The 27,955-nt window shown below is 40.0% G+C and overlaps 2 protein-coding genes and 2 long non-coding RNA genes across 6 annotated transcripts in view; 3 read left to right on the forward strand and 1 right to left on the reverse strand.

Moving 5' to 3' along the window:
* LOC143710444 (uncharacterized) lies at positions 1-27,947 on the forward strand. Of its 3 annotated transcripts, none has more exons than XM_077201404.1 (8): positions 60-177; positions 319-636; positions 963-1,046; positions 17,555-17,638; positions 25,315-25,392; positions 27,077-27,187; positions 27,271-27,305; positions 27,426-27,947. In XM_077201404.1, exons 1-8 carry the CDS (start codon positions 138-140, stop codon positions 27,696-27,698), a joined length of 1,023 nt encoding a protein of 340 aa, XP_077057519.1. In that variant the 5' UTR covers positions 60-137; the 3' UTR covers positions 27,699-27,947. The 3 variants fall into 3 exon arrangements, with proteins under 3 accessions (XP_077057520.1, XP_077057519.1, XP_077057518.1); XM_077201403.1 differs by having other exon boundaries at positions 25,315-25,389; positions 27,062-27,187; XM_077201405.1 differs by lacking the exons at positions 17,555-17,638; positions 25,315-25,392; positions 27,077-27,187; positions 27,271-27,305; positions 27,426-27,947 and adding exons at positions 2,370-2,447; positions 2,849-2,947; positions 3,087-3,136; positions 3,408-4,684 and having other exon boundaries at positions 1-177.
* LOC143710510 (B-cell receptor CD22-like) overlaps positions 1-27,955 on the forward strand; it is a 773,497-nt gene that overhangs the window by 738,348 nt on the left and 7,194 nt on the right. The window lies entirely within an intron of this gene.
* Positions 4,793-5,251, reverse strand: LOC143710480 (uncharacterized). The gene is made up of 2 exons (XR_013194573.1): positions 5,185-5,251; positions 4,793-5,076 (listed from the first exon to the last, which is right to left on the reverse strand). It is a non-coding gene; the product is annotated as an uncharacterized LOC143710480 (long non-coding RNA).
* LOC143710466 (uncharacterized) lies at positions 10,765-12,140 on the forward strand. Its single transcript, XR_013194560.1, has 3 exons — positions 10,765-11,012; positions 11,294-11,387; positions 11,467-12,140. It is a non-coding gene; the product is annotated as an uncharacterized LOC143710466 (long non-coding RNA).

Below are 27,955 nucleotides of genomic sequence, written 5' to 3' on the forward strand. Positions count from 1 at the left end.
GATTCTCATCATCAGACGAGCAACAAGCGTATTATTTTACTCTCCGCTGATAGATGAGAGCTGTTTGAGTTTCAGAGAGTTGTGTGAGGAACTACTGAGAGTTTCAGACTGATTTTCTGAACTGAACTGATGAAGAAATGAAGTTTCCACTGATAGTTTGTGTGTTTCTGCTGACGGGTAAGAGCTGAAGATCTCTACTAAAAGTGTTTATTATCTAATATTATGGTGTATGTTATCAGTGTATGAGTAAAGCAGTGTGTGTGTGTGTGTGTGTGTGTGTGTGTGTGTGTGTGTGTGTGTGTGTGTGTGTGTGTGTAGTGAGCAGTTCACTGTCTGTGGACATTACAGTGAGAGGAACAGAGGGAGGACGAGTGAACATTATCTGTCGTTATCCAGAACGATATAAAAACTCTTACAAATACTTCTACAGAGGACGTTACGGAGAGCGTGTCATTAAACTACAATCTAATGGAGGAGAGTCCTCAGTGTTCAGAGACAGATTCTCACTGAAGGATAATCATCAGACCAGATCATTTACAGTGACCATCAGTATCCTGAAGATGGAAGATGCTGGACCGTACGGCTGTGGAGCTGGATGGACACACTACCAACAAATCCAGCTAACTGTGATCAGAGGTTCCTGATATTCATTATTAAATCTGCAGTCCGTAACTTTTGGCGCTCTAGAGGTTAATAAACAGAAATTAAAACTTTAGCATAAGTTCTGCAGGAAGACTCAAATGTTACGTCACTTATTTCCTTCTCATCTCTCCAATCCTGTTCTAATACGTGTTACGGAGGGGATTCATGACGTTCTCACTCATTATATAATCTTAGTACATTTTGAACACAAAAAAAGTTACGGACTTGGACTTCAGCTTTCAATCTCAATCTGAATCATCTCTCGTGTGTTATTGTTTTATGAATGTATTACGGCTTGACGGCTCTTCTTCATTTCTCAGCTCCAGTGAAAACAACACGTGTCCAGATCTCAACATCCAGCGTCAGTCCATATACAAACAGCAGCACTGAACACACCAGCACAGGTACACACACACACACACACACACACATACACACACACACACACACACACACGCGCACGCGCACACGCACACGCACACGCACACACACACACACACACACACACACACACACACACACACACTCACTCACGCACACACACACACACACACACACACACACACACACACACACACACACACACACACTCACACACACACTCACACACACACTCACTCACGCGCACACACACACACACACACACACACACACACACACACACACACACACACACTCACGCACACACACACACACACACACACACACACACACACACACACACACACACACACACACACACGCGCACGCGCACACGCACACGCACACACACACACACACACACACACACACACTCACACACACACACACACACACACTCACTCACGCACACACACACACACACACACACACACACACACACACACACACACACACACACACACACACACACACACACACACTCACACACACACTCACACACACACTCACTCACGCGCACACACACACACACACACACACACACACACACTCACTCACGCACACACACACACACACACACACACACACACACACACTCACGCACGCACGCACGCACACACTCACTCACGCACACACACACACACACACAAACACACACACACTCACACACGCACGCGCACACACACTCACACACACACTCACTCACGCGCACACACACACACACACACACACACACACACACACACACACACACACACACACACACACACTCACGCACACACACACACACACACACACACACACACTCACGCACGCACAATCAAATGGACAATCAAATCAAACTTGGCAGCTTCAACTTCTGTGAAAAATAAACCAAAACTGCATCAAACTGAATATTTAGAGTTTATGATTTTCCTCAACAATTGAATCAAATGTACAACAACTGAATGTTAAACGCATCATTTTACTGTACATTTTCTTTAGCACTTTCTTTATTCTGCAGTTTGTGAGTAAAATCATCTGGTAATAATGGGAGTAATTCCATCACAACATGAGTCCAGCTTTACGTGGGTTTTACAGAAACTTTTATCCAAAGCGTTTCTGTATCAGTTCAGATAATAAAGTGTCTTAAATGATCACTAATATAATGTGATTATCAGTAATCAGTGATATGAACAGAACACAACATGTGTTCATATGCAGCAATAGCAAACAGTGTTATGTGTGTGTTTGTCTATTATTATTATTTGTTATTATATTACTGCATGTTCGTCACATTCACAGTCACTGGTGTTTCTCTCTGTCAGTGACTCATCAAACAGAAACTGAAACAACAAGAACAACAACAGGAAATACTACAGTTCAACTCTATCAGCCTAGCATTCGTAAGAACACAAACTAAACTACCCACAATGCAACTCTCTGATCACATGATCACTCCTTAAAAGAAAATTGGTTTGAATATTTGTGGAGGAACATATTAGCTCCTGTATGAACATAAAATGATGCGCAAATCAGCTTTCGATTCACTTGGTTTGACATCAACCGTAAAGAGAAGTGTTTCCTTCTGAAGAGTTGAGGTTTATCATTGCAGTTTCACTTCTGTTACTCTATATAACAGCTGTATATTTACAATATTACAATATCTTTAATAACAATATCATTATATTCATAATTAAACAACAATCTGCTTGTCTCTGCATGTCTTTCATTTAATCATTCTGACTCTTGTGGTTGTTTGCATGTTACTGTATTTCAGACAGTGTTTCTCTCTTGTGTTTTCCAGGTTCATTTGTGATTATCGTCACTGCGGAGGCTTTAGTTTTACTCCTGATAGCAGTTCCTCTGGTTATAGTGGCTGTGCGGAAGAAAAAGAAGAATAAAGGTAAGATTTTACACTAAATTCTTGGTTGGGTTTGTGATGACATACATAAGAACTTAATGAAAGGATGTTATAATTATGAACTATAATAAAACTGAAGAAGTGAGTATCTAAGAAAGACTAATGTTGATCTATTGCTCAGGTCTGCTGTCGTCCACCATTGTTGTGTTTAATCCAGTGATTTATGATCAGGTGAGTCAGCAGAAACTGATGATTATGCGTATTTATTGAACTCAAGGTTTACAGTAGTAATTGTGTTCGCAGATCCCTTGAAACACAATCAGATTTGATTTCTTGCTCAACACTGTGATGACACTGAAACATGACTGTGTTTTTACTGATTTTCAGACATTGAATCTCGATCAGCTTGTGTGTGAATGATTATATTCATGTGTAAAAACTATAGATTCTCTTTGATTGAGTTATTTTCTCTATTATAACTTAATAACTCTTGTTTCTATAGATCAAAGACACTGGACGCTTCTGTAATCCAGAGGACAGAGACACAGAAACAACTGTATTTTACAGCTGTGTTTCATAAACTATAACATCATATGAGACTCGAGCGCTCCTTCATAAACACAGATGAGTTCATCACACCAAACCTCAGGCTGGACACACACTTGAAGATTTAAACCTGATTTGCACCAGAAGCGATCGAGGGTCACGGCTCGATTCAATGCTTGTCATGAGTGACTTTTTGTCCGAAAACTCCTTTATTGTGTGGCGTCATTATGATTATTTATTCTCCTGATCGTATCGGAGTTCGTGTAACGGCTGGTTTGAAAAAAATTGGCGCTTTGCGAGAAATGCAACCTCGTCGGAAGATACATGAAAAGGGAAATTGTTTAAATGATTTAATACTACACTTCCCTATAACATAATTTATATATATTTAAAAACAGAACACCCAAAATATGTAATTTGTTTGAATTTTGAATCTGTTTGAATTTTTTCAATTACAATTAGGCTACTATAATTATGATCACATACTTGTATATTTTATATTATTGATCAATATGTGAAACCGTCGACTGCACAGCAAAATCCCCAGTGTACATATGAACACTCCTGGTGTACATATAGGTCCAACTACAGGGTGTTAAAAATGAACACTGAAGCAGTGTTGAAGTTAATGAGATAATTAAGTGATGACTGGCCATTAGTGGTGACACCTGATCAGGGCCGTGCACAGGCATTTTGAGGGGCAGTGGCCTAAACCCAAAAAAGGGGCACTAAGGGGGTGGTTGCTTGTTAACACAAATTATCCAGTTATTACAAAATATACAATTAAAAGAGAAGACAGCACACGCTCAAATACATTTTAGACTCTATCAGGAGAATACTCTAACCAGGGGTTTTATTCATACCACTTTGTCTACAAAGTGTGCCAACAAAAGAAAATGTTGTTATTAGTATTAGATCTGATCAAGAGTACAATAATTAGTGATGGGCAGATCGAGGCTTCGTGAAGCAATGAAACAGTCGAAGCAAATGTGCCATTTTGTTTCGAGGCTTCGAATCAATCCGAAACCCGTCTCCACGGTGACACCTAGTGGTCACTTGCAGGTGTTGATCTGAAACAACCTTTACAAAGAGCTAATAAAAAAATGTGTTGTTTTTTTTATTTTTATTATTGTATTTTTGTAATATATGAAGCTTGTAACCTGTAGTCTCTTCACATTGCATAATGTGATTTTGGCCATGAAAAATGAATATTAATAAAAATAAATCAAGCCACAATGTCTCCCTTTCTTATAGATTTTTATTCAAAAATATTAATTTCTCTGCTGTTGAAGGACTCAGCCTACTTCTTTTTTTACAGATAATTTCTCCAGCCTTTGAAAAAATTCTCTCACAAGGGACACTTGTTGCTGGCATACAAATATATTTTTTAGCTAGGACATACAAATGAGGAAAGATTACTGCTCTCTCTTTCCAGTAAGTTAGAGGATCATGAGTTCTGGGCAAATACGCATCGCTGAGGTATTTTTTCACTTCCACTGTGGCATCAGCTGTAGGATTGTGTATCATCTGGGTCTCACGGATACGATTGTCAAAATGTTCCCATAAACTGTCTTGTGTTTCAACTGGTGTTGATGATGATGGGCCTGATGTTGACATTTGTGGTTCTGAATTAAAAGAAAACGGCAATTAGTAACAAATCATAAACTGACAACACATATGAAGTATAAATTTCATGAATCACATTACATAAGATAACATAGACTGAAACTCACCAGGAGTTGTGTTTGAACGCATCAGTGAAGCACACTCCAGTGTGATGTGCTTTTCAGTATCCAGGGCTTTGGCAGGATTTCCAAAAGCCACATTTTTAAACCTTGGGTCCAGCAGTGTAGCCAGTGCCAAGGCTCTAAAAGTCTCGTACCCTCCACATCTGGACTGCAGACCTTCTTGTAGATGTGAGCCTATGAGCCAACACAAGAGAAAACCATATTAATTAAAATAATGACAACAATATGAGAGTTATGGCCAATTACACGTATGGTCATAGTGTCCTACCTAATTGTACAGTTGATTCCTGCGTTGCATTTCCTTTTTTCTGTGCAAGCTTGTGCTGCAACATCCTGTACAATGGTATGAGCTTTGAAGCAGACACTCTCTGTTCCTCTGACATCTCTGTTGTTGCTACTTTGAATGGTTGAAGAAGTGTCAATGACTGTTGAATAATGTCATACTCAAGACTTGTCAGGGGAGCAGTATCACTGTTTAAATTGGCAAGTGCAGCACCCACTGGCTCACGTTGCTCATATAAGCGTTGTAGCATGTCGAATGTGCTGTTCCATCTCGTTTCAACCTCCTGTATCATTTTCAGACTTGGTCTGCCCATCAAGCTCTGCATCTCCACAAGCTTGTCCTTTGCTTTGCAGCTGGATCTGAACAACCCCACTATCTTTCTGGCTTTCTGGCGAATTTCATTGATGACTGGGGTTTGATCCAGGGCCTTTTTCACTATCAAATTCAAATTATGAGCAAAACATGGGAAATGGCAAAGGTTGAGTAGCTGGGCACTTAGGATCATGTTGGATGCATTGTCAGTCACCATGCAGTGAACTTTGGAGGTTATTCCCCACTCGGCCATTAGCAAGGCTTTAGCCTCCATGAGATGCTGGGCTGTGTGGGTTTGGTAAAACCTCCTTACACCCAGTAAAACAGTTGCCATTGTTGCCTCTGGTGTTATGTAATGGCATGTTACACCAAGATATCCATCCATATTAATGGAAGACCACATGTCAGCCGTAAGGCTAACAAATTCCGCCTTTTGTAGGTCCTCCATTGTCTTCTCCTTGGTTGTGTTGTACCTTTCGCTGACCATTGTTTTAAGCACCTTCCGGGATGGGAGGACATAGCTTGGATCAAGCTTGTTCACAAAGGCCCTGAAACCCTCATCCTCCACGATGGTGAAGGGCTGCAGATCCTTCACCACCATGTTCAGAAGAGCCTCATCCAATTCCCTCTGTCTGCCTTTTAAAAGAGAAGATAAAACATACTTTCAGACAAATATATTGGAAAAATAGTAGCCTACCGTGAAAGTAGTCTACTGGTTCATTTGGAAACCTTCCTAAACAAAGTTATGTTATGAATATTTATGCTCAGTGTGCAGAGAAATATAAAGTGCATTATAGAAATACAACAATTACAAAAAAACAAATTGATGTCTTGGCTGTAGATTGGGTACTCATATGTAGACATATAAAATGTATAATCACAAAGTATAATATTATATTGACAACATTTGTTTTTAAAGTGATTGGCAGTTGTGATTGGGTGGTGATGGTGCAGTGGATAAGACACATGCCTTTGGTGTGAGAGACCCGGGTTCGAATCCACTACGAGAAACCATTGTGTCCCTGAGCAAGACACTTAACCCCTAGTTGCTCCAGAGGCGTGCGACCTCTGACATATATAGCAATTGTAAGTCGCTTTGGATAAAAGCGTCAGCTAAATGAATAAATGTAAATGTAATGTAAATGTTAGGCATGTCTTAGTCCATGGCCTTTCTAAACAATGGCCCAACACTTAGTTATTATATTTCACTTATAATTAGCCTATATTTCAAACAATGCATACCTTGCTTAGATGGCCCAGCAGTGTCAGTAGCAGGCCTTGGTACAGGGGGAACACTACCATCCTCTGCACCCTGCAGAATGGCAGGATGAATGCTCCTCAAATGGCGCATCATGGATGATGTATTGTTGCAGTAGGCTAGCTGCCGATCACAATACACACATCTCACTTTATTTGGGGATTCCAAATGGAAATGCTCCCACACCACAGATGTACGGCATCTCTTCTGTGGAGCCTCCATTTCTATCTATCTATCTATCTATCTATCTATCTATCTATCTATCTATCTATCTATCTATCTATCTATCTATCTATCTATCTATCTATCTATCTATCTATCTATCTATCTATCTATCTATCTATCTATTTTATATGTAGCCTATCTATCTAATAATCTATATGTATCTGTAATATATGTATCTATCTATTAATCTATATATATATATATATATATATATATATATATATATATATTCTATCAATGCATCTATTACAGTTTTTTTCAATTGCTAACAACCTTTTGTCCAATCTGTAATCACATTTTCAAAACTCTAAACACAATTAGCACAACATCGGTCTGTTGTGACTATACCATTAACACAATTCATGTTGTTTTCACACAAAATGCAGTCAATTAACACATTTCTGGAATGCCTACATTTTCTTTACATATAAGCATACCCAATACCAAAATCATGGATCTTTATAGTCTTTTTTACAAATGCTTAAACGCAGCATGCCAGAAATTAAGACCTATTGTTCCAAACCATAGATAAAGTATAAAGCCTCTACTTCTGCAACAATATCAGCTCAAAATTATTGAAACAAATATTTAAAAAATATATTCAAACAGCTGATAAGCATTTTTAAATTACTGATAATTAGAGTAAGAAATAGCTGATTCCAATCTCAATCAGAGACATAGCCAGGTGTTGAAGACTTTCCATTACATGAACATACACAATAAAAAGGCCGTCTTTGGATTGGTTTTGTTCAAAGCAACACATAACAACACAGAGGAGCAGAAAAAGAAAGAAAATGTCTGCACGAGGGAGAGGACTAGTTAGACGAGGGAGAGGACTAGATGGTCGAGGGAGAGGACAAGTTAGACGAGGGAGAGGACTAGTTAGACGAGGGAGAGGACTAGATGGACGAGGGAGAGGACTAGATGGACCAGGGAGAGGACTAGTTAGACGAGGGAGAGGACTAGATGGACCAGGGAGAGGACTAGTTAGACGAGGGAGAGGACTAGATGGACGAGGGAGAGGACTAGATGGACCAGGGAGAGGACTAGATGGTCGAGGGAGAGGACTAGATGGACCAGGGAGAGGACTAGATGGTCGAGGGAGAGGACTATATGGACCAGGGAGAGGACTAGATGGTCGAGGGAGAGGACTAGATGGACCAGTGAGAGGACTAGTTGGACCAGGGAGAGTACTAGATGGACCAGGGAGAGGACTAGATGGACCAGGGAGAGGACTAGATGGACCAGGGAGAGGACTAGTTGGACCAGAACAAGGGAGAAGGAGAGGTAGGGGAAGAGGAGTAAGAATGCGTGGTGCTGTTCAAAGGAGAGTAAGAGCTGTTGTCACGGATGAAATCAGAGCCACCATCATAGACCATGTGATAAACCATGGTCTATCATTGAGAGAGGCTGGTGAAAGAGTCCAGCCTAATCTCAGACGGTCAACTGTTGCTTCTATTATCCGGATTTTTCAACAAACCAACAGGTAAGTCATGCATTTCATTAGGGCTATCAATGCGGTTTCTATTTACTGTATTACAGTAACTGCTGGACACCACTAGTTACAAATGCAAATATTGTATTTTTGTTCTTCTAAAGGACACAACGACTTCCTCGCTCTGGGGGAAGAAGAAAGCTTCTCAGTGAAGACCAAGAACATGCCATTGTAGGATGGGTCATTGCTGACAATGCAATAAAACTGAGAGAAATTCAGACCAGAATTGTAGAGGACAACCTGGTATTCCAAAATGTGGAAAGCATCAGCCTAGCTACCATTGCTCGGACTCTGACCAAACACAGGATTAGAATGAAACAGTTGTACATGGTTCCATTTGAGAGAAACAGTGATCGGGTCAAGGAACTCCGGCACCAATACGTCCAGGTATGGTGTCTATACACCATGTCTGATTCTACAGTAACTATTCCATACTTCCTTTTTTCACTATTCTCTATTGCTACTCTAAAACATTTATGTAAAAATTGTGTTTGTTTTTTATTTCAGAGAATTATGGAGTTGGAGGCTAATCAGACACTACGTGAATTCATTTATGTAGACGAGGCAGGGTTTAACCTGGCAAAAACACGTAGACGAGGAAGAAATGTAATTGGGAAAAGGGCCACCGTTGATGTGCCGGGTCAGACAGGAGCAAACATCACAATGTGTGCTGCAATCTCAAGTGCTGGTTTGGTCCTGCAGAAAAGCCAGATTGGTCCCTACAACACAGAGCGCCTTCTTTTGTTTTTAGATGATCTCCACCAACAACTGGTCCCAGAAGCAGAACCGGTGGGAGGAAACATGAGGACATTTGTGATTACATGGGACAATGTAGCATTTCTTTCCAAGCGTTTCTTTCCAAGGTGTATAGCGAGAGACAACATACGATGTGATGTAGATGAGAACATGTGGCCAAATGCTGAAGATCGTATAGATTAGAACAGGACTTTTTTTTTTTCTGGGCCTTTTTTTCCCTGTCATTTTGTTTTATTTTTGCACAATTTAAATCAAAGGCCATTTATGTTTGTCCTTGTTTCGTTTTGATCACTGACGGCAATTTCATATTGCTATTAAAGTCTTTACTGCAGCAATTCTGTCACTTACTGTTTTTTTCCCAGTTGTACATTCTATTACTGTAAGTATTGATGACTCCTTTACATTTAGATATTATGTTTTACACATCTAAGTCACCATGAATTCTCTCTCTCTCACACACAGCTGAATGAATAATTAAAAAAAATGATTTCATACTGTATGTTCTATACAGATAGAACTGAAACATGACAAGTAATGCAGTTTTTGTAATGCCACAAACTGTTAGTATTTTGACAGTCATTACGCTATGATTGACTATGTGTTCATGTTGGATAGAAAACGAGTGCTAAAGTTTTGACCGAATGATTCGATTTTGAAACGAGTTTGCAGTGTTTTGATAGAGTTAGTGTATATTGAAAAGGTTTTTTAGCGTTTTGAAATGTAGAGTTTGTATTTATTTAACAAACTTTGGTTTTGGTCAGAAAATTAACTATTTGGCTAATTGTGTGATGTTGGTGTGTTAAGAGTTTAGAAAAAGTATTTTAAGAATTGGCAAACGCTTCTTAGCGATTGAAAAAAACTGTAATGTGTCACTATATGTACTCTGTGTGTCTCTAAGTCAATGTGTAAATGTAAATTAAATCATAAATATAACTAAACAAATCGCACTATAAATGTCACTATATCACCAAAAATCCGCTATCTCAAAACCAAACTCCTCTCACAAAAACCCACGATATGAAAATGCGTTGACAAAACTTTTATACTGTGTGATTGTGTGATTTGTTCCCGAACCGACCAATCAATGAAACCCTGATTCGGAGGAGCACTCCACCTGTTGAAACACTTAGACGCTTCATTTAGCCGTTGTCACGTGACGTGGGTGTTTTGAATCACGCTTCGGATCAGTAGGTGTTTCTCAATGACAAGGAAGGATCCTCGGAAGCCGTTATTTCAAGGATGCTACGTCATCGACATCCGTCGAAGGACTGTTCCAATGTCGAGGATCCTCAGAATTTCAACCAAGGGCTGAGTCCTTCGTTCGAAAAATATCCCATACACAGGAAAGGATGCATATGTGTAGACTTCACGCTCTTAATCACCCACAATCCTATGCGCGCAGCTTTGCTATCATGTTCAAAAAATTTATAAAATGGCGGACGTTAGCGGATTCGGAGCGAAAACGGGGCAATATGCTTTCAAGTGTAAGTATATTTACGTTACCATACATTTGTTATAACCGTAGTATATATAAGTAAAATGTAACGTTTAAATGCCAGTTCAAATTACTACAGTATTGATATTACAAATTACGTTACTGATGATGGTTAACTGAAACGGACCTGTCATTTAACAATTGTTAACTTGGTTGCCGTCACCGGCATTTCTTTTTATAAATAACTAGTTAAGTTGTACAAAGTACTTTAACGTTAATTTTTATACCATTCACCGCGTTATTCATAGCGTTCTCGTCTTTTTTTAACAGGGACCAAGGAACAAACGGAGGCGTTCATACGTCTCCGTGTAGAAAACATGCAGCTGTTTACCGGGGGGAGAGACACCGCGGCGAACGGATATCGGTGAGAAGCAAATTATTTAATGTTCAGAAGTGATAGCTGTGTAATCTTTATTTTCATTTCTCCCCCGTCATTCACATAGGCTTATTTTGGAGAAGATGGGGCTCGAAGGGAGGGTTTCCCACGCCCAGGCAAAAAAAAAAGTGGGACAATTTAAAAACCAAGTACAAGGTGGGAGACAAGTATGGAAATAATTGTCTATGCACATTTTAATGTAACTTGTGATTTTTGAAGTAAGCCTTGAATGTAAACCTGACAGACTTGGGCCTGCTTCCAGTAAGTATAGATGCAGTGCAGTGGTGTACAATAATACTAATACAACACTACCGTTCAAAAGTTTGGGATCAGTGAGAATATTATTTTTTATTTTTTGGAGGAAAGAAATCAATACTTATTTATCAAGGAATAATTAATTTGATCGAAAGTGACAGTAAAGACATTTAAAATGTTACAAAAGATTCTATCTCAAACAAATGCTGTTCTTTTGAACTTCCTATTCATCAAATAATCCTGAAAAAAAAACTGCACAACTGACAGACCAACAATTCTTTTCAACATTGATAATAATAATAAATAAATAATAATAAATGTTTCTTGAGCATCAAATTCTCATATTATACTGATTTGTGAAGGATCATGTGACACTGAAGACTGGAGTAATGATGCTGAAAATTCAGCTTTGATCACAGGAATAAATTACACTTTACTATATATTCACATAGAGAACAGCTGATTTACACTGGAGTAATATTTAATACTAGAACTGATTTTTGTTGTATTTTTAATCAAATAGGCGCAGTCATGGTTAGCAGAAGTGAATTCTTTTAAAAGCATTTAAAATCGTACTGACCCCAAACTTTTGAACGGTAGTGTACATCATCACAACTTTTTGATCTTCACTGTTTAGGAATGTAAGTGTCCTGCTACAGGTCAAGGGACAGAGGATGGCAAAGCGACGGCAGCAAATTGGCCCTGGTTTGCCCTCATGGACGAGGCATTAGGGCAGTCTGCAGCAGTCTCGCCCCCTTGCCTTATTGCCTCGATCCAAGTGGAAAAACCAGGGCCAAGCACTGCACAAGAGGTAGATGAAGGGAGACACGAGGATGAGGATGAGGATGAGGATGAGTAGAGAGTTAGAGACAGCAGCAAAGAGAGAGCAGGGCACAGAAAAGGAAAGAAAAGGAGAAGGGAGCGAGAAGATCCAATCCTACAGCTACTAAAGGAGGATATTAAATACCAGAGGGAGGCAGATGAGAGGAGGGAAGCAGAGGCCAGAGAGAGGTCAAACCGCTTTTTTTTTGCTGTTGGAGAGGTTGGCGGAAAAATAAAAAATAAAGTCAATTAAATTGAACTGGTTTTGTCTTTGCCCCTTAATTATTTAATTAAGTTAATATTAATATATCCATTTTTAAAAAACCTTGTTCTTTAGACTGCAATAGAAAAAAAAACTTGGTAACAAATAGCTAGTATGTGAAGCTTAAAACAATGTATTGAACAATATTTTCACCCTTATTTACGTTTTGCGATTAGGTATTCTAAGCTCGACAAAAAAACATTAATTTCATCTTTGTTACATTTTTTTTATTTAAACATTTCTATATTGACAACTATATACATGAAGCAGCAAATTCATTTAAACAACATTCTCATTTCTACAACTATATACAACAACTTAAACATTTAAAACTATATACAAAAGTAGTCATGATCAAGAGGTGCCTCGTGGAGTGCAGACACCTCGTTGGTCAGCGCAGCTGCACTCCGGCTCTCGCCACCATCAAGCTCCACAGGTGGCTCCACAGGTGGCTGGTTGTCCTCCTCCTCCACAACCTCTTCCAGCACATCCCCGACACCAACACAAATGTTGTGCAGAATCGCACATGCCGTCACCACCTGTGCACAAGGCAGAGCAAAAGGATACAAGACTGTTGAGATATGAAAAAACATGAACACAGAAGATAGTGTGACTTTAGCAGTTGTTAAGCATTAACTGTTATTTTGAGTAGGATACTATGATTTGATTAAGAAATTCACTACAGAAATATTGCAATGCTTTGTTACCTTAGGGACAAACAGTGTATGTACTTCAAGTGCTTCTAAAAAGATGCACCTGAAGCGGGTTTTCATCATTCCAAATGCACGCTCAATGATTGTGCGACCTTTGGAATGATGGTAGTTAAACCTTTGCTCTGCCATGCCTCTCACTGGTCTCTTATATGGTGTGATAAGGGCCAGGGGTTCCTGTAGACATGGATAGCCACCATCAGCTAGGAGAAAATACCCAGCCGGAGGGTAAGTCCCCCTAGTGTAGATGGGGCTGTTCTTGATGATGCATGCATCATGCACACTTCCTGGGTAACCCACAAAGATGTCAATAAAGCGACCCTGATGGTCACAGACTGCCTGGAGCACCACTGAAGGGAAGAGCTTTCTGTTGTTATAATCGTGACCATCAGGGCCGCCGGAACATTTTATTCTTATATGGCAGCCGTCTACTGCCCCTGCTGCCTTGCCAAATGCTTGGTGATTAGCCAAGCGAGCAAAACCACCACCAACCACTTGGAGCTCCTCCTGTGTGCGGGGGAAGTGAACGAATTGGGGGAGCACAGCCACCACCTCATCCACCATCCTGTGGACAACTCTGTGCTCTGTTGGAAGTGGCATGCTAAAGACCCTGGAGACAACTCTGTAGGCTGAACCGGTGGCCAGCCAGAACAGGAACACGAGTGACTCCAGGGTCGGGCCCCATCCGTGCTGCCTGTCGGTCTTCAGGGCCACCATCAGCTGCTGCATGGCCTCTCCGCCCAGCCTGAAGTCTGGCCGAGTGTCCTCCCCTCCGTAATACCGCTGCAGTACAGGCACTGTGGCATTGATGGAACAGTAGTGCCGAGCCTGTACAACATGAAGAAGAGAGGAAGGTTTAAGTATAATTTCAGTTTTGCCATTTATTTAATGTTTGTTAAACTATTAAACATATCGGCTCAACTGATTTGCAGAGGGGGGATTTAAAGCTGTTCCCTTTTACTGGTAATTCACCTTGTAATTTTGACTTCATATAGCTTTTTTTTTGTTGATCACATATTTTACCATTGCATGTGTTTTAACAGCTAGAATGTTGCTATAGATGCAGTTCTGTTCACTCAGGCAATAGAATCGTTTTTAAATCAATAAACTCCTTTATAAATCAATATTTGACAAAATAAGGATTTAAAAAGGATTTTATTGATTTAAATCAATAAATTTGATTTATTGCCTCGCTATACATTATCCCTTACTTTATTTATTTATTTCTATGAGGGCTGACAAGACAAAATAAGTTTAAACAGTGCGGGTCAATTTGACCCATATTTTACCGTTGCATGCGTTTTAACAGCTAGAATGTTGCTATAGACGCAGTTCTGTTCACTAAGGCGATATAATCGTTTTTAAATCAATAAACTCCTTTATAAATCAATATTTGTTTCAAATTGTTGATTTATTTGGTAGGTAGCCATGTAATAAGCGGGATAATGTATAGCGTGGCGGTTGTTATCGAATACAAACCCTTCAGGCTGATTCAAGACCCCTCCGCGTCCCGGAGTTCGCGGGGTTGTATTCACGGGGTTTATTCTATAACAACCGCCTCGCTATACATTATCCCTTACTTAATTACTTTATTTATTTATTTCTATGAGGGCTGACCAGACAAAATAAGGACTGTCAAGTGTGTTTAAACTGTGCGGGTCAATTTGACCCATAACATAATGGATTTAATTATTTTTTAAATTAATGATAGGAGCGTTAACGTTACTTACCATCCCACGTCTTTGACGGCAGAGGTGGCGACAAATAAACTTTCTCCTCCTGCGAGCCTGACGCCGATACCACTCCATCTCCATCTCCATATCAGCAAAAATGCTGTACAGCATCCAAATCAAAAATATCTTCTCCATTTTTAAAACGCCGAAAAGCGGACCTTTTCAGTGACGTAATGACGCAACGACGTGCACTTGCTAGCCTGTTCCATTTACGTGTTCTCCGAATGCTAAAGAGGAGCCTCGCCTAGCCTCTGAAGGAAATGACTTGGAAGGATCAATCCTGCAAAGGAAGTATCCTTGACATTGAGAAACACCTAGTGTTTCGAATCATCTTTGCTTCGTGATCTCGCAAAGCTTCGGAACGTCTGTTTCGCGCCAGCCATCCTTAATTTAAACCCTGTGTTCTCCCTCAGTCTCTGTCGGTTCTTGTTAACGTTTGTTGTAATGTGGTTTTCTCTTGCTTTTTCCCTGGTCCCTGAGTGTTTTATTAAAGTCTTCCTTCTAGAAGTACCACATTATGTAACAATTAAGTTGTGTCTGAAGTTATTAATGTGAATATCATTTTCGTGTTGGACGTTCAGTTCAATGTTTGTCTGTTTTCATCTGTTCACTCCTGCTGGTTGATGTTGTATTTGCACCATTCAAAAGTTGCTGAATATCCTGATAAATCATTGCAAGCATTTACATATATAAATAAATAAATAAAAGACCATCCTGCGAACCAAACAAAGGAAAAACAATCAACCCACAAATATAACCCATACTGGGTTCATAACACTTCAGAATAGCTTCATCAATATACTATTAGGAGGCGTTTGCTTCAGTTAAACATGTGATGTCTTTTACTCACAGAAAAACAGGAAGTGAAACTACAGCCACAGGAAGAGCTTTGAGGCTTCAGCTAAACACACATTTCCCACAATGCAACTCTTCTCCCAGAGCTCATATGATGGAGAAACAGTTATCTTAATGTTCAAGAAATGTTCTGTATTATTTATAGTTTCTGTAAACGACAGTGTTTTCCCATGCTTTCGATTACCACAGAAAATAACCCTAACAAGCATTTCTTCTTCATCTCATGACTTTTTCATTCAGAGTCGGCAAAGAAAGTTTCCTTAAATTTGTTGATATTTGTTCTATAAGTGGATGATACTTAACATGTAATTAACATCTTTTGAAAATATATAAAAAACAATTTGGAGTAGAAAAGGAGTAAAAGGATCAACAGAAAGCTGTTAAAGATGTTAAAGACAGGACAGGAACAGGTTGAGTTTGATGAATTCACAAGTTCATTTCCTGGTCAAAACTGAGAGGCGTTTTCACAGCTAACACAATGTGAAACACAGAGATCACAGATTCTCATCATCAGACGAGCAACAAGCGTATTATTTTACTCTCCACTGATAGATGAGAGCAGTATTATTGCTGTTTGAGTTTCAGAGAGTCGTGTGAGGAACTACTGAGAGTTTCAGACTGATTTTCTGAACTGTACTGATGAAGAAATGAAGTTTCCACTGATAGTTTGTGTGTTTCTGCTGACGGGTAAGAGCTGAAGATCTCTACTAAAAGTGTTTATTATCTAATATTATGGTGTATGTTATCAGTGTACATGGGTAAAGCAGTGTGTGTGTGTGTGTGTGTGTGTGTGTGTGTGTGTGTGTGTGTGTGTGTGTGTGTGTGTGTGTGTGTGTGTGTGTGTGTGTGTGTGTGTGTGTGTGTGTGTGTGTAGTGAGCAGTTCACTGTCTGTGGACATTACAGTGAGAGGAACAGAGGGAGGACGAGTGAACATTATCTGTCCTTATAAAGGAGGATATGAAAACTCTTACAAATACTTCTACAGAGGACGTTACAGAGACGCTGTCCTTATACTAGAATCTAATGGAGGAGAGTCCTCAGTGTTCAATGACAGATTCTCACTGCAGGATAATCATCAGACCAGATCATTTACAGTGACCATCAGTATCCTGAAGATGGAAGATGCTGGACTGTACGGCTGTGTGGCTGGATGGGGAGATTACAAACAAATCCAGCTAACTGTGATCAGAGGTTCCTGATATTCATTATTAAATCTGCAGTCCGTAACTTTTGGCGCTCTAGAGGTTAACAAACAGAAATTAAAACTTTAGCGTAAGTTCTGCAGGAAGACTCAAATGTTACGTCACTTATTTCCTTCTCATCTCTCCAATCCTGTTCTAATACGTGTTACGGAGGGGATTCATGACGTTCTCACTCATTATATAATCTTAGTACATTTTGAACACAAAAAAAGTTACGGACTTGGACTTCAGCTTTCAATCTCAATCTGAATCATCTCTCGTGTGTTATTGTTTTATGAATGTATTACGGCTTGACGGCTCTCCTTCATTTCTCAGCTCCAGTGAAAACAACACGTGTCCAGATCTCAACATCCAGCGTCAGTCCATATACAAACAGCAGCACTGAACACACCAGCACAGGTACACACACACACACACACACACACACACACACACACACACACACACACACACACACACGCGCACGCGCACGCGCACACTCACACGCACACGCACACGCACACACACACACACACACACACACACACACACACACACACACACACACACACACACACACACACACACACACACACACTCACACTCACACTCACACACACACACACACACACACACACACACACACACACACACACACTCACACACACACACACACACACACACTCACACGCACGCACGCACGCACGAACACACACACACACACTGCTTTACATGTACACTCACATGTGTTTTGATGAAAATATAGTTAATGTGAAGTTGCTGTGTTTACATAAACTTTTACATACTTTTCAGAACTTGACATAACTTCAATATAAACATTAATTACATTACATAAACATTATACTTAATTATATTATAGATTATACTGTAGATTATTCAGTATTATAGATTATACTGAATGCCGAGATATCAAAGCTTCTAAACACGATTTTAATACTACAATTTGATCATGATGTAATTCAAGATCATTCATGTCTTACACAAACTTGGAAACTTGGAAGCTTCAACTTCTGTGAAAAATAAACCAAAACTGCATCGAACTGAATATTTAGAGGTTGTGATTTTCCTCAACAATTTAGTTTTTTTTTCGATTTCTAAACGACAGTGAGCACAACTGGAGCTACATGTGCAAAACTCGAACTACAGTCTGCACTACCAACAATCACCTGAGCTAAGCACTTCACATCACCTGCACAACTCATTCAGCAACACAACTCTTAACGCCAAACAATACACAACACTACACAACCCTCACTGAGATAACACACACTGTCACTCAGAACACACTGAGAGGAAAAACACTACACAACCCTCACTGAGATAACACACACTGTCACTCAGAACACACTGAGAGGAAAAACACTACACAACCCTCACTGAGATAACACACACTGTCACTCAGAACACACTGAGAGGAAAAACACTACACAACCCTCACTGAGATAACACACACTGTCACTCAGAACACACTGAGAGTAAACACACTACACAACCCTCACTGAGATAACACACACTGACACTCAGAACGCACTGAGAGTAAACACACTACACAACCCTCACTGAGATAACACACACTGTCACTCAGAACACACTGAGAGGAAAAACACTACACAACCCTCACTGAGATAACACACACTGTCACTCAGAACACACTGAGAGGAAAAACACTACACAACCCTCACTGAGATAACACACACTGTCACTCAGAACACACTGAGAGTAACAACACTACACAACACTCACTGAGATAACACACACTGTCACTCAGAACACACTGAGAGTAACAACACTACACAACCCTCACTGAGATAACACACACTGCCACTCAGAACACACTGAGAGTAACAACACTACACAACCCTCACTGAGATAACACACACTGTCACTCAGAACACACTGAGAGTAACAACACTACACAACCCTCACTGAGATAACACACACTGTCACTCAGAACACACTGAGAGTAACAACACTACACAACACTCACTGAGATAACACACACTGTCACTCAGAACACACTGAGAGTAACAACACTACACAACCCTCACTGAGATAACACACACTGCCACTCAGAACACACTGAGAGTAACAACACTACACAACCCTCACTGAGATAACACACACTGTCACTCAGAACACACTGAGAGTAAACACACTACACAACCCTCACTGAGATAACACACACTGCCACTCAGAACACACTGAGAGTAACAACACTACACAACCCTCACTGAGATAACACACACTGTCACTCAGAACACACTGAGAGTAAAACACTACACAACCCTCACTGAGATAACACACACTGCCACTCAGAACACACTGAGAGTAACAACACTACACAACCCTCACTGAGATAACACACACTGTCACTCAGAACACACTGAGAGTAACAACACTACACAACCCTCACTGAGATAACACACACTGTCACTCAGAACACACTGAGAGTAACAACACTACACAACCCTCACTGATATAACACACACTGTCACTCAGAACACACTGAGAGTAACAACACTACACAACACTCACTGAGATAACACACACTGTCACTCAGAACACACTGAGAGTAAACACACTACACAACCCTCACTGAGATAACACACACTGCCACTCAGAACACACTGAGAGTAACAACACTACACAACCCTCACTGAGATAACACACACTGTCACTCAGAACACACTGAGAGTAACAACACTACACAACCCTCACTGAGATAACACACACTGTCACTCAGAACACACTGAAAGTAAAACACTACACAACCCTCACTGAGATAACACACACTGTCACTCAGAACACACTGAGAGTAAAACACTACACAACCCTCACTGAGATAACACACACTGTCACTCAGAACACACTGAGAGTAACAACACTACACAACCCTCACTGAGATAACACACACTGTCACTCAGAACACACTGAGTGTAACAACACTACACAACCCTCACTGAGATAACACACACTGCCACTCAGAACACACTGAGAGTAACAACACTACACAACCCTCACTGAGATAACACACACTGACACTCAGAACACACTGAGAGTAACAACACTACACAACCCTCACTGAGATAACACACACTGTCACTCAGAACACACTGAGTGTAACAACACTACACAACCCTCACTGAGATAACACACACTGCCACTCAGAACACACTGAGTGTAACAACACTACACAACCCTCACTGAGATAACACACACTGTCACTCAGAACACACTGAGTGTAACAACACTACACAACCCTCACTGAGATAACACACACTGTCACTCAGAACACACTGAGAGTAACAACACTACACAACCCTCACTGAGATAACACACACTGACACTCAGAACACACTGAGTGTAACAACACTACACAACCCTCACTGAGATAACACACACTGACACTCAGAACACACTGAGTGTAACAACACTACACAACCCTCACTGAGATAACACACACTGTCACTCAGAACACACTGAGAGTAACAACACTACACAACCCTCACTGAGATAACACACACTGTCACTCAGAACACACTGAGTGTAACAACACTACACAACCCTCACTGAGATAACACACACTGTCACTCAGAACACACTGAGAGTAACAACACTACACAACCCTCACTGAGATAACACACACTGTCACTCAGAACACACTGAGTGTAACAACACTACACAACCCTCACTGAGATAACACACACTGACACTCAGAACACACTGAGTGTAACAACACTACACAACCCTCACTGAGATAACACACACTGTCACTCAGAACACACTGAGAGTAACAACACTACACAACCCTCACTGAGATAACACACACTGTCACTCAGAACACACTGAGTGTAACAACACTACACAACCCTCACTGAGATAACACACACTGTCACTCAGAACACACTGAGAGTAACAACACTACACAACCCTCACTGAGATAACACACACTGTCACTCAGAACACACTGAGTGTAACAACACTACACAACCCTCACTGAGATAACACACACTGACACTCAGAACACACTGAGAGTAAAAACACTACACAACCCTCACTGAGATAACACACACTGTCACTCAGAACACACTGAGAGGAAAAACACTACACAACCCTCACTGAGATAACACACACTGTCACTCAGAACACACTGAGTGTAACAACACTACACAACCCTCACTGAGATAACACACACTGTCACTCAGAACACACTGAGAGTAACAACACTACACAACCCTCACTGAGATAACACACACTGCCACTCAGAACACACTGAGAGTAAACACACTACACAACCCTCACTGAGATAACACACACTGTCACTCAGAACACACTGAGAGTAAACACACTACACAACCCTCACTGAGATAACACACACTGTCACTCAGAACACACTGAGAGTAAACACACTACACAACCCTCACTGAGATAACACACACTGTCACTCAGAACACACTGAGAGTAAACACACTACACAACCCTCACTGAGATAACACACACTGCCACTCAGAACACACTGAGAGTAACAACACTACACAACCCTCACTGAGATAACACACACTGCCACTCAGAACACACTGAGAGTAACAACACTACACAACCCTCACTGAGATAACACACACTGTCACTCAGAACACACTGAGAGGAAAAACACTACACAACCCTCACTGATATAACACACACTGACACTCAGAACACACTGAGAGTAACAACACTACACAACCCTCACTGAGATAACACACACTGTCACTCAGAACACACTGAGAGTAACAACACTACACAACCCTCACTGAGATAACACACACTGTCACTCAGAACACACTGAGTGTAACAACACTACACAACCCTCACTGAGATAACACACACTGTCACTCAGAACACACTGAGTGTAACAACACTACACAACCCTCACTGAGATAACACACACTGTCACTCAGAACACACTGAGAGTAACAACACTACACAACCCTCACTGAGATAACACACACTGACACTCAGAACACACTGAGTGTAACAACACTACACAACCCTCACTGAGATAACACACACTGACACTCAGAACACACTGAGTGTAACAACACTACACAACCCTCACTGAGATAACACACACTGTCACTCAGAACACACTGAGTGTAACAACACTACACAACCCTCACTGAGATAACACACACTGTCACTCAGAACACACTGAGAGTAACAACACTACACAACCCTCACTGAGATAACACACACTGTCACTCAGAACACACTGAGAGTAACAACACTACACAACCCTCACTGAGATAACACACACTGCCACTCAGAACACACTGAGAGTAACAACACTACACAACCCTCACTGAGATAACACACACTGTCACTCAGAACACACTGAGAGGAAAAACACTACACAACCCTCACTGATATAACACACACTGACACTCAGAACACACTGAGAGTAACAACACTACACAACCCTCACTGAGATAACACACACTGTCACTCAGAACACACTGAGAGTAACAACACTACACAACCCTCACTGAGATAACACACACTGTCACTCAGAACACACTGAGAGGAAAAACACTACACAACCCTCACTGATATAACACACACTGACACTCAGAACACACTGAGAGTAACAACACTACACAACCCTCACTGAGATAACACACACTGTCACTCAGAACACACTGAGAGTAACAACACTACACAACCCTCACTGAGATAACACACACTGTCACTCAGAACACACTGAGTGTAACAACACTACACAACCCTCACTGAGATAACACACACTGTCACTCAGAACACACTGAGTGTAACAACACTACACAACCCTCACTGAGATAACACACACTGTCACTCAGAACACACTGAGAGTAACAACACTACACAACCCTCACTGAGATAACACACACTGTCACTCAGAACACACCGAGTGTAACAACACTACACAACCCTCACTGAGATAACACACACTGACACTCAGAACACACTGAGTGTAACAACACTACACAACCCTCACTGAGATAACACACACTGTCACTCAGAACACACTGAGAGTAACAACACTACACAACCCTCACTGAGATAACACACACTGACACTCAGAACACACTGAGTGTAACAACACTACACAACCCTCACTGAGATAACACACACTGACACTCAGAACACACTGAGTGTAACAACACTACACAACCCTCACTGAGATAACACACACTGTCACTCAGAACACACTGAGTGTAACAACACTACACAACCCTCACTGAGATAACACACACTGTCACTCAGAACACACTGAGAGTAACAACACTACACAACCCTCACTGAGATAACACACACTGTCACTCAGAACACACTGAGTGTAACAACACTACACAACCCTCACTGAGATAACACACACTGACACTCAGAACACACTGAGAGTAAAAACACTACACAACCCTCACTGAGATAACACACACTGTCACTCAGAACACACTGAGTGTAACAACACTACACAACCCTCACTGAGATAACACACACTGTCACTCAGAACACACTGAGAGTAACAACACTACACAACCCTCACTGAGATAACACACACTGTCACTCAGAACACACTGAGAGTAACAACACTACACAACCCTCACTGAGATAACACACACTGTCACTCAGAACACACTGAGTGTAACAACACTACACAACCCTCACTGAGATAACACACACTGCCACTCAGAACACACTGAGAGTAAACACACTACACAACCCTCACTGAGATAACACACACTGTCACTCAGAACACACTGAGAGTAAAACACTACACAACCCTCACTGAGATAACACACACTGTCACTCAGAACACACTGAGAGGAAAAACACTACACAACCCTCACTGAGATAACACACACTGTCACTCAGAACACACTGAGTGTAACAACACTACACAACCCTCACTGAGATAACACACACTGTCACTCAGAACACACTGAGAGTAAACACACTACACAACCCTCACTGAGATAACACACACTGTCACTCAGAACACACTGAGAGTAAACACACTACACAACCCTCACTGAGATAACACACACTGTCACTCAGAACACACTGAGAGTAAACACACTAGCATCAAACACCAATACAGAAAATACTAACTTAACTTCATACAAAGTAATATATTCTTCAAAGAATAAAGTGACATTCTTTCACATGATTTATTTACATTTCTAGAACATAACAATTATTTAAGGCAAATGAAAATTAGCAGTTTGCTTCAATATTCTGTAGTAATTTACGGAATTACAGTTATGAAAAAAAAAAAAAATATATATATATATATACATATATATGTGTGTGTGTGTGTGTGTGTGTGTGTGTGTGTGTTCACTAACAAGTCTAAAACAAGACCTGCTTCTCCTTTCAGCTGAAACTGCAGTCAGTGTTTGAAAGGCACAAGGCTGAACTCTATTCTGTTTTGAATGTGTGGTTCACAGTTTTGACAGCAGTGTGTTAGCATTTGAACAAAGTGCTGTAAATCCACAGTGTTGTGCAGGTTGTGGTTAAAGTCATGGGATAAGTGTGTAGAGTTTTGAAAACTGTGTTCAAGCAATGGAAAACAAACTAGAGTTTGGTCCACATGAACTGCTGCTGTGCAGACTGTAGTTCGAGTTTACACATGTAGCTCCAGTTGTGCTCACTGTCGTTTAGCAATCGAAAAAAACTGTAATCAAATGTACAACAACTGAATGTTAAACGCATCATTTTACACAGTACATTTTCTTTAGCACTTTCTTTATTCTGCAGTTTGTGAGTAAAATCATCTGGTAATAATGACAGTTACCATCACAACTTGAGTCCAGCTTTACGTGGGTTTTACAGAAACTTTTATCCAAAGTGACACTGTATTGTTTCAGATAATAAAGTGTCTTAAATGAGCACTAATATAATGTGATTATCAGTAATCAGTGATATGAACAGAACACAACATGTGTTCATATGCAGCAATAGCAAACAGTGTTATGAGTGTTTTTGTCTATTATTATTATTTGTTATTATATTACTGCATGTTCGTCACATTCACAGTCACTGGTGTTTCTCTCTGTCAGTGACTCATCAAACAGAAACTGAAACAACAAGAACAACAACAGGAAATACTACAGTTCAACTCTATCAGCCAAAAACTTGTAAGAACACAAACTACACTACCCACAATGCAACTCTACCCACATTATCACTCTTTGAAAGGAAATTGCTTTGAATATTTGTTGAGACACATTTTAGCTCCTGTATAAATATTAATTATGCACACATCAGATGTCATGAGGTTAATTTGGTTTGACATCAACCGTAAAGAGAAGTGTTTTCTTCTGAAGAATTGAGGTTTACCATTGCAGTTTCACTTCAGTTACACTCAGAGGTGTCAAAAGTTCACATTCATTACTCAAGTAGAAGTATAGATACTAGGGTTTAAAAAGTCTTCTGTAGAAGTTGAAGTATCAACTCAAACTTTTTACTTAAGTAAAAAGTGTAAAAGTTCTGGCTTCAAAACTAATTGAAGTATAAAAGTACAAGTAATGTAAGGAAAAAAATACCATTATGGACAAAAGCTTAGGTCGCGCCACAGGGGGAAACAATTTTTTTTGTATAGTCATAATGAATATAATGTTATATTGAAATGTTAATGTCGAAAAATTTTGAAAATTGAAAATTGAAATTGATGGATCGCGTACAAACCAATAGGGTGTCGGAATGGTATGTTTATACTTCTCATACAACCACAATCAAAATATATCCAGATGTCAGAGTTGTGCCTGAACGCGTTCATTGAACGATAGTTCATATGTTGGACGAATGTGAACTGAATGTACTGTATTACTGCCTGGTGAACATTACTGTGAACTCGTTCATTCTGGTGTCTGTGAACGGCAGCTCTCTCAGTTTAACTTCGTTCAATAGGGTGCCAGATTTCTATAGAGCCTTCCAGGCAAAAACCCAGCTAAAACACACCGTAAACAGGCCTTAATATGAAGTGGAAAAAACACCCAATCTGGCAACACCAGCCGCCAGTGTTGCACAGTCGCATGCGTCATCAAAACAAAAAGCATCAAGGAGGCGTCGTATGATCATTTAAACGAGTTTTGTGACAAGGTTGGTGAGGATGGGAAAAATCTTACATTTCTGTGCAAACTTTCCCCGCCGATAAAATAATAGCTGTCTGTGGTTGTATATGGGCTGTGGCCAGTGCTTGAAGTGGGGAAAAACGGTGCCGGTACTCTCTTGCATTGGCAAATCATGACATTTGAGATTTCTACTTTGAAAAACAAAACTTGGAGATATTGCTGGTACAACAACAATTTATTGTTATTTATTAACAACATAAATGTATTTAAACAAGTGTGTGTGTGTGCGTGCGTGCGTGCGTGCGTGCGTGAGTGTGTGTGTGTGTGTGTGTGTGTGTCACTGTGGCAATAATTTTGAAAATTAATAACTATGGAAAAAAATAACTATGAACTAGTTAAAAATTTTAAGTATGAACTATAAACTGAACTAGTTCATGTAGAAAGTAAACTTTCCCAACACTGCCGGATGGTGCGGTTTATCTAGATTGTTTTTTTTATTTTTTATTTTTTTAACGATGACAAGCCGGAATGAAAACAAGCCGAAATGAAATAGGAGTAACGAGGATATTTTTAAAATGTAAGGAGTAGAAAGTACAGATAATTGCGTGAAAATGTAAGGAATAGAAGTAAAAAGTCAGCTGAAAAAAGAATTACTCCAGTAAAGTATAAATATTAAATACCCAAAATTTCTACTTCTAAGCAATACTAAGTAAGATTTTTTCAGAATCAGCACTGTGTCGTTGTTCAGATCTGGCTTCTGTTGCTGGCGGTCTGGGTTCGGTTCTGCTGGTTCTGACTCTGTGTTGTGGAACCTTCATCATCCTGAAGAAGAAGAGGAAGAAGAGGAAATCTGGGACAGGTAACAGTTTGTTTGTGAGTACAAAGTCCTGTTTTTATTGTTGAAATTGATTTGTCTTTTTTCTCTATTTATGCTTTATTCAGCTTTATTTCAACAAAATGTGCAGCACAATCCTGAGGTGTGTGTTCAAATCTTTACCTGTAGAATATCAGAAATTCATGTTAAATTATGGTTTATTGACCAAGAGAGTGTTTAATCACTGTAAACTAGTATTATTGATGTATGTGTTGTTTTTCAGACTGACTGCATGTATGAGGAGATACAAAACATAGATGTCGCCGCGGTAACATCATCCAATCAGATGCCTTCTTCTTCATCCAATCGAACGCCTGCATCTTCAAACATCGGCTGCATCTATGCCAATATAAAGTCTCCTGAAGCAACACAGGACAGCGGGACAGAACTGATCTACGTAACAGCAACACATCCACAAAACATCACAACGCATCCGCATAACGTCACAACAAATGAGGGTCCGATATATTCAGTGATAAATAAAAACCATAAATAAAAAACATTGTCCACAGACATTGAGATTGATTTTCCAAGTAAAAATATAATCGGGTAAAATCTAAATTTCTTACACTGAATCTATACTTTTGACACACTTTTTTCTTATTAGTTTATAAAGTGTATAATATGGCTTACCAGAAATGTTACTAACAACTAAAAAAATAATGTAAATAAAATGTAAAAATGACACAAAATTCAATATTCTTTGGTACATCTCCTATTCAGTTCAATAAAGCTATACAAAATACTATGGGG

The sequence above is a fragment of the Siphateles boraxobius genome, unplaced genomic scaffold (genome assembly GCF_051911475.1).
Source record: "Siphateles boraxobius isolate OS27281-9 unplaced genomic scaffold, OSU_SipBor_1 47, whole genome shotgun sequence".
Taxonomy (NCBI): domain Eukaryota; kingdom Metazoa; phylum Chordata; class Actinopteri; order Cypriniformes; family Leuciscidae; genus Siphateles; species Siphateles boraxobius.